This window comes from Arachis hypogaea, chromosome 4, assembly GCF_003086295.3.
Source record: "Arachis hypogaea cultivar Tifrunner chromosome 4, arahy.Tifrunner.gnm2.J5K5, whole genome shotgun sequence".
Lineage (NCBI taxonomy): Eukaryota > Viridiplantae > Streptophyta > Magnoliopsida > Fabales > Fabaceae > Arachis > Arachis hypogaea.
In genome coordinates this window covers 54,706,280-54,714,946 of record NC_092039.1, presented here as the reverse complement: position 1 = coordinate 54,714,946, position 8,667 = coordinate 54,706,280, and the positions used below count along the sequence as shown (strand labels likewise).

The following is an 8,667-nucleotide window of genomic DNA, read 5'->3' as shown; positions in this document are numbered from 1 at the left end:
GCATTAATTGTAGATACTATTTTCCTCTATAGTTAGTCTTAGTAGTTGTAAATTGTTAAGTTAGTTCTTGATTACTTGCCTACTTTTGTTTTACTTTTCATAATTACATGCTTTCGTTGCCTCCTCAGTTGAATGACACGGTCGCTTCCAGACATGAGCTTGGCCACTTTTGATCCAGAAATTGAAAGAACTTTAACTCGTATAAGGCAAGCTCGGCGTTGGCTAGCTTTTGTGAATAGTGAATCGGGTTCCCTTGAGGATCACTCCCATTCACTATCACCGCCAATCCATGACCATCATTCTCCAATCAACGAGGAGACTCTATATTCATTTGTGGGGAGTACTGAATTTTCTTTGAGTGACTCAGGTGACACCGTCTTGGCGGACCTACCGCGAAGGATCACCTTGAAGGAGGCCGGAGCTCCTGATCTAGACTTGCAACTGCTTCAGGTTCTGTATCTAGCCTTAGACCCAAATTTCGAGCTTAAGTCGGGCACAATCAACTTGCTCCCTAAGTACAATGGACAACCTGGGGAAGATCCTCTAAAGCACTATGTGCAACTGCGAAAAGACATGGGGTGGATGAAGCCGCGGTGTTGGTCGTCACTTTCCTGTTTTCTCTAGCGGGAAAAGCGAAGGAGTGGTTTTATACTCAGCCGGGTGAAGTTAGATCCAATTGGGACTTGTTGCAAAATAAATTTTTGGAGAAGTTCTACCCTCCCCAGAAAACAGACAAGATGCAAAGAGAGATTTCTTGCATTGTGCAACGAGATGGGGAGACTTTGTATGAATACTGGGAAAGATTCAAGAAGTTGTTAGAGGCTTGCCCTCACCACCGGATTGATGAGTTGGTTTTGATAAGTTATTTCTGTCAAGGAATGCACCACCAAGACAAGCTTCTCCTAGATGCCGCGAGTGGAGCATCATTGACCAAAAACAAGACCGTTGTAGAAGCATGGGAAGTTATATCGGATCTAGTGGACTCAACTCAACACTCTAGGGCTAGAAGTCCGCAACCAAAAGCCTTTAGTGAGGTTTCTCCCTCCGGAGATGTAATTTTGACTAAGACCCTTGGTGAGATGACAATTTTGTTGAGGCAAATCACCCAAGGGCAACAAATCCGTCAAGTTTTGATAAATGCTCCAGCTCAACCTCCACTGATTGAAGGACCATCAAGGATATGTGGTGTTTGTGCTTGTAATACTCATTACACCGATGAGTGTCCTCAAATCCAAGAGGACACAACATTGGTGGTTGCTAAACCTTATCCACAAAGGCCCAATTACAACCAAGGATCCTACCCACAAGGAGGTAATCAAAGCCAAGGGTGGAGAGATAACTCAAACCAAAGGTGGAACCAAGTTCCCCAAGCTCAACCCAACCAAAATGCTCAAGTCTACTACCATCAACACCCCCAAGGTCAACCACAATACCAACAACCATACCAACAACCCCCACACCCTCAGTCTCAAGTGAAGTACCAGCATTCAAACAGTCGATCCAATCCTTCTCTAATGTACCAAGTCCTTCCCTCCAATCAATCCCACATGAATGACACATTTCACACCTTCATGCAAGAACAAAGAGTTTTCCATAAGAAACAAGATGTTTACATGGCTACAATAGCCGAATCCCTTATCCTTTTAACTCTCCCTCCTGAAACCACACAAAGCACCCAACAAGATTCAACCTCAAGAAGTTTGCCCTCCCAACCTCAACCCAACCCTAAAGGAAGCATAAATGCTATTACTCTTAGAAGTGGTACGAAGTTGGATAAGAATGTGGCTATACCTTCAAAGTTGAGTAAGGAGACAAACAATGAGGAGGTAGAAGATGAAGTGGAGGTGATGAAGGGTGAAGATAAAAATGTTGACACAAGCAAAGAAGAACCACCAAAGGTCAAGGAGCCGAGGAGAAAGACCTTGCTTGAAGAGCCCTTGCCCATTCCATTCCAAACTCTAGCCAAGAAAGCAAAAAAGCAAGAAGATCTTGACCCCACTATGGTGAAAGTTTTTGAGAAAGTTGAAGTTATCGTCCCTCTCTTTCAAGTCATTCAACAAGTGCCGAAATATGCCAAGTTTCTCAAGGACGTTTGCACTCACAAAGACAAGGTTGGCAACCTCAACAAAAACTGGTAGATGATTCTATCTCTTCTTTACTTCCTGAAAAATGCGATGATCCTGGCCCAAGTTTGGTGACTTGTTTGATTAGTGGGATTAAGTTCATGGACTGTATGTGTGATTTGGAGGCATGTGTAAGCATCATGCCACTCCCCATCTATGAAAGATTGAACTTATCCCCCCTAAAGAGGTCCGGGGCGAGGTTTGTGTTAGCCGACAAGAGTATTATGTCAGTTGTGGGGATTGCAGGGAATGTCATAGTGAATATTCAAGGATTGCTCTTTCCAGTTGATTTTCACATTTTGGAGACCCCTCCCATTAACTCAACTAAGCCATCAGCAATACTCCTTGGAAGACCATTCTTGAAAATAGCCCGTTTCAGGCTAGATGCACACTCGGGGGTCTATTCTTTTGAGTCGGATGACAGGTTAGTCAAGTTCACTTTGGAAGAGTCCAACAAGCCTATCCTTGAAGCTTACTCTATTTTTGGGTGCGACATAGTTTAAGAAAAAGTGAGTGAAGATGGCAAGGAGCAAGGAAAAGAGGATAGTGCAAAGAAGTCAAATTCAAAGGATCATACTCAACCAAAGCAAGCCAAAGAGCTAGAGATTTTCCTCATTGGGGAAGTTTCTAAGTGATCAAGAAAGCCATGCAAGTCCAACTTAGGACTCTAAACCAAAGTGCTTGGTGGGAGACACCCCACCATGGTGACATTTTTCCAATTCTATCTCTTGTTTATAGCTTTTTGAACCATTTGTTTTCTAGTGTTACAATGATTAGCTTAGGTTTTTTTGATGATTTTGAGTTGTATAAGTTAAATTACTTGTGGACTATGATTTTGTGCTTGTTTCAATGATTTGAGGTTAGGATGTTGCTGCGCTAAGTTTAGGAACCTTAGTTTTGAAGAGAAAAGAAATTTCGGAAATAGGGCATCTATGCGTATTGATAAACCACTATTTTATGGTTTATATTGTGTTTTATTGAGTGGTTTTATCAAGCTTTTCACCCACTTATTCATATGATTTGCATGTATTTACAATTCCTTCCTAAAAATATCCTATGATTAATAACTTACTTCCTAAGGACCTTTTTGTTGTATATTTTTATCTTCCTTCGTACCATTTGATGCCGTGATCTGTATGTTAAGTGTTCCAGGCTTCATAGGGCAGGAATGGCGTAAGGAATGAAGAGGAAGCATGCAAAAATGCAAGGAACACAAGAAATTGAGGAGATGACCAGCGAGAAGTCACGCGGTCGCATGGCTCACGCGACCGCACGAAATAGAAGGAATTACCGTGACGCGCTCGCGTGCCTAACGCGACCGCACGGATTGGAAGCTGCACGAACGACGTGAAAGCGTGGAAGACACGCACGTGGTACGAGAAATGCTGAGTGACGTGAACGCGTGGACGACGCAGACGCGTGTCGAGCGCGATCTGCAGAATTACAGAAGTCGCTGGCACAGATTCCGGGCCGCATTTCAACCCAGTTTCGGCCCAGAAACACAGATTAAAGTCAGGGAACATGCAGAGACTCAAGATATCAATTCAATCATTACTCACAATTTTCGGTTTTAGATGTAGTTTTTAGAAAGAGAGGTTCTCTCATCTCTCTTAGGATTTAGGATTATGATTCTTCTTAAAGGATTTAGGATTTCTTTTAGTCATTAGGATTGTTTCTTCATACCAGGTTCAATAATTTATGTTTCTCTTCTACTTTTATTTACTCTTATGCTTTTATTTGTATCTGATTTATGTTGCCCAATTGGCTTATGAACTTTTCATGTTAGGATTTTCTTTATTTGATATAAATTGAGATATTTCAGACTTATATGTTATGGATGGTTTGGCTTTATCCAAATTATTTTCATTCAAGTAGATTTTCTTCCCTTTTGGCCTTGGTTGATTAATTGGTAAGTCTTGGTTTATTCTTGTTTTATTCTTGTTATATTATCTCTCTTTACCCACTCTCTTCCTTATTGTTGCAATTTTGGCACTCTTGATATGCCATTTGCTTCCACTATTTTCTCCCTTGCATGTTGTAGCTACCATGTAATTGAGACCTTTATTATTTGGCAGTAAGACCCATATTTCATTTATGTTCTTATCTTTACTTCTGGGTTACTTTCCTTCTTTTCCTCTTCTTTCAGGATGGCCACCGAGGAAGGGAAAGGGAAAGCTTCTAAATAGGGAGACAAACAAGTCAATCTGCACAATCAATAGCGAAAGGCATCAGTTGGAGCAGCCCGTCCACTTATACATCTTAGCATGCACCGAGGACGGTGCAATCTTTAAGTGTGGGGAGGTCGATACCGATCTCCACGGGTTAGTTATTCTCTTCTCAACACCAATGTCTTATTTTCTTTATTAGTTCATTGTTGCATTGCATAATAGATTACATGTGTAGTTGATTGTTTGCATTTAGTTACTACTTGGTTGAAGTAATATTTTCTTTTTCAAGAAATTTTTTATGGTATTTCACTAATTTAAGAAAAGAAAAATAAAAAAAGAAAAAAAGAAAAAAAAGAAAGAGCAGAAAAATAAAAAGGGGACAAAATGCCCCAAAGTAAATGGTGATAGCAATGCACATGTACTATACTCAAAACTTGGAATGCATATATATGTAGTAAACGCAGTTAATGGGTAGTTATTGATTTTATATTATGATTACATGGATTGTCCTAAGTTAGGTGGAAAGTTTAAGTTAATTAAGGATTCAGATTTTAGTCCACTTGACCAAATACAATCCTTAAAAGACCTCTTGATTTGTGTATTGGTGCATTAAATTTTTGTTGATTGTTAGATGAAGAGCAAGCTATAGAAAGCAAGATTAGTAGAGAATTGAGAGAATTGACCCTAGACACTTGAGAGACTAGAGTGATATACACTACCAGTAAGGGTTCAGTGCTTAATTCTATGGTCCCTGATTTCATGAGCTATCTTCTTCTTGCAAGTTATCTGTACTTTATTTTGTGATTTGAATTAGTGAAATCCAGCTCATATTTATTCTTGAAAGATTTATTTACTTTTTCACCAATTAGGTAGAATTATTTTAGCATGTAGTTGCATTCACATTCATAGGTTGCATTGCATGAGTCTTGCCTTTCCCTACTCATTTATTTAGTCTCCTTGAGTTTAGCATGAGGACATGCTAATGTTTAAGTGTGGGAAGGTTGATAAACCACTATTTTATGGTTTATATTGTGTTTTATTGAGTGGTTTTATCAAGCTTTTCACCCACTTATTCATATGATTTGCATGTATTTACAATTCCTTCCTAAAAGTATCCTATGATTAATAACTTGCTTCCTAAGGACCTTTTTGTTGTATATTTTTATCTTCCTTCGTACCATTCGATGCCGTGATCTGTATGTTAAGTGTTTCAGGCTTCATAGGGCAGGAATGGCGTAAGGAATGAAGAGGAAGCATGCAAAAATGGAAGGAACACAAGGAATTGAGGAGATGACCAGTAAGAAATCACACGGTCACATGGCTCACGCGACCGCACGAAATAGAAGGAATCACCGTGACGCGCTCACATGCCTAACGCGACCACGTGGATTCGAAGCTGCATGAATGACGCAAAAGTGTGGACGACGCGCACGCGTGGTACGAGAAATGCTGAGTGACGCGAACACGTGGACGACGCAGACGCGTGACGAGCGTGAGCTGCAGAATTACAGAAGTCGCTGGCACAAATTTCGGGCCGCATTTTAACCCAGTTTTTGGCCCAGAAACACAGATTAAAGTCAGGGAACATGCAGAGACTCAGGATATCAATTCAATCATTACTCACAATTTTAGGTTTTAGATGTAGTTTTTAGAGAGAGAGGTTCTCTCCTCTCTCTTATGATTTAGGATTAGGATTCCTCTTAAAGGATTTAGGATTTCTTTTAGTCATTAGGATTGTTTCTTCATACCAGGTTCAATAATTTATGTTTCTCTTTTACTTTTATTTACTCTGATGCTTTTTTTGTATCTGATTTATGTTGCCCAATTGGCTTATGAACTTTTCATGTTAGGATTTTCTTTATTTGATATAAATTGAGATATTTCAGACTTATATGTTATGGATGCTATGGCTTTATCCAAATTAATTTCATTCAAGTGGATTTTCTTCCCTTTTGGCCTTGGTTGATTAATTGGTAACTCTTGAGTTGTCAAACTCGTTGTTGACTGAAAATTGGAATTCTTCAAGAATTAACTCGAGTTCCGATAACTCTAGCCTTTTCCAAGGAAAGACTAGGACCTGAGGAACCAAACTTATTCCATCCACTTGACTTACCTTCATAGTTAGAGGTTAACTTAGGGGGAGAAAAATCCAATTCTCATCATAATTGATAAGGATAAATGGGATATGACTTCCAGCTTTCATACCTTGCCAAGAGTTTTATTAATTATTATTTTATTAATTCCCTACAATTTATTTCTCAAAACCCCGAATTATACCTTTGCATAACCAATAATAATTCATACTTCCCTGCAATTCCTTGAGAAGACGACCCGAGGTTTAAATACTTCGGTTATCAATTTCAAAGGGATTTGGTACTTGTGACAACCAAAACGTTTGTACGAAGGGATTTTATGTTGGTTTAAAATCTATACTCACAACCCGACTATATTTTTACAAAATTCTTTACTAGGAAAAATCCCAACGTCACATACGCACCAAGCTGTGTGTGCGCAGAAAACTGTTTTTCGCCATCTGTGCGGACGCACAAGCCTGTGCATCCGCATACGCCTTGACATGCTCTCTGGTCGCAGCGCTAGCACAACCTATGCATGCGTGCTGCCCCCTTTTCTCTGACCTGTGCTTGCGCACAGCTACGTGCGTATGCACACATTCCCTTTTATGCTTCATCTGTGCGGCCGCACAGATGTGTGCGTCCGCACACCAATTGCAAACCCCTCCGTGGGAGCAAGCGAAAAGCCTGTGCACGTGAACAACCTCTTCCATTCTTAACCTCTATGCGTGCACACGGACCAGTGTGTGCACGCACACCTGCTTGTGTCCACATAAAAAAAGAGAGAGAGCCCTTTGTGTGCCAGCACACCATAATACAACCTCTCTGGCCGCCGCGTTCGCATGCTCTGTGCATTCGCACCCTTCCAAGTTTTCATCTCTGTTCGTCCGCACAGGTCCTTGTGCGTCCATACAGGTCGCGTTCTGGGCATTAACAGGGCAACCTGCAGAGGTAGCCCTCTCTTTTCTTTCTTTCTTCATAGCTGCCCTCTCCCTCTCTTCTCTGCCCAGCCCAGCCGTTCAGCCTGCCGCCGGCCACCACCTTCGTCAACCCACCGCCAGTGACCACCATCTCTCTCTCTCTTTCTCTTACTTCTCTTCTCCTTTCATTTCTTTCCTTCTTTCTCATCTCTCTTCTCTTTTCACCACCGGTGAGTTCTTTCTGCCAGTGTTCTTTCTAGCAAACCCAAATGCCGTGATTTCACAGTGGCTATGAGAAGTGCCATTGTTCCTCCCTAGTTCTTGTTCTCTTCAACTTTTATACCTAAGGGTTTTGTTTTTCTTTTCTTTTATTTATGTTAATATTTTTACATTTGTTTAATTTCTTTTATGTTGCATAGATTAAATTTGTTGCTTTCTTTGTTGCTTCGCTGTATTGCAAAGTGTTGTTTCTTGATTATTGGGTTGGTTAGGCTCAATTTTGAGCTTAATCGTGATGAACTTGCACATTGCATACCACATGTTCAGTAAAATGTCTCAATGAACATCTTATTTGATTCATATGGCTTGGCCATCATATGCTTTCAATTTATCTTTTGTTAGGCATATCATATGAATTGTGCAACTTCATTTGTGAATTTTGATGTTGATCATATTGTTTTATCAATGCATTTCTTTTCTTATTTACTTTGAGTCCACCCACCCGTATTTTCAAAGAATTGTGTGCCTTGTTCATGGGTGACTTTAGTTGTAAATGCATTGTGTTGGTAGAATCTGAGTTTCATTGTTCATATTAGGATTTAAATTGAATAATCACTTTATGAATGTTCAACCTTTGGTGATTTCTTGATCAAACATCTTTTGGCTTCCAATTATAGAGCATTGTATATGTGATTACCACTTGTTGCGGATGAACAATTGACAATTCCTTTTTGGTGCTGCTTGAAGTTGCTTGCATTTTTATGTTTTATATTTGTAACTTGAGGACTTGCTTGTGAAGCTTTGAACTTTGAGTTACCTTAAGAGTGTGATTGCCGTTGTGTGCGGCCGGTGTGTGTGTTCCAACCGCGCACACCTTTGGAATATACACACCGCCATTCTTATGAATCACACTATCTTCAAGCTTTCAACTAAGAATTTGATTCTCTTGACTTTATTAGGTGCTTCCTTGGTGTTCTAATATTCTTGTTGTCCTATGACCTTGATCTTTTCTGTTTTCTTTTTAGGATGTGAAAGAAGGGTAAGAAACTGGTCGCTTTGTCGGTTGTGCAATCTACAACCCGCGCATCAAGATCATGTTTCATGGATCGCCTGAGTGATGACCTGAATATCTTGCTCAACCAAAGAGCCGAGTTCCAATATGAAA

General features: G+C 40.2%; 2 protein-coding genes and 1 non-coding gene across 3 annotated transcripts; 2 read left to right on the top strand and 1 right to left on the bottom strand.

Annotated features, from left to right (window-relative positions):
* Positions 1-734: 734 nt before the first annotated feature.
* On the bottom strand, positions 735-841 carry LOC112799175 (small nucleolar RNA R71). The gene has a single exon (XR_003200753.1). It is a non-coding gene; the product is annotated as a small nucleolar RNA R71 (small nucleolar RNA).
* Positions 738-2,138, top strand: LOC112794867 (uncharacterized). The gene has a single exon (XM_025836839.1). The coding sequence runs from the start codon at positions 738-740 to the stop codon at positions 2,136-2,138; it is 1,401 nt and encodes a 466-aa protein (XP_025692624.1).
* An 86-nt stretch (positions 2,139-2,224) lies between these two features.
* On the top strand, positions 2,225-2,626 carry LOC140184126 (uncharacterized). The gene has a single exon (XM_072234414.1). The coding sequence runs from the start codon at positions 2,225-2,227 to the stop codon at positions 2,624-2,626; it is 402 nt and encodes a 133-aa protein (XP_072090515.1).
* Positions 2,627-8,667: the final 6,041 nt, after the last annotated feature.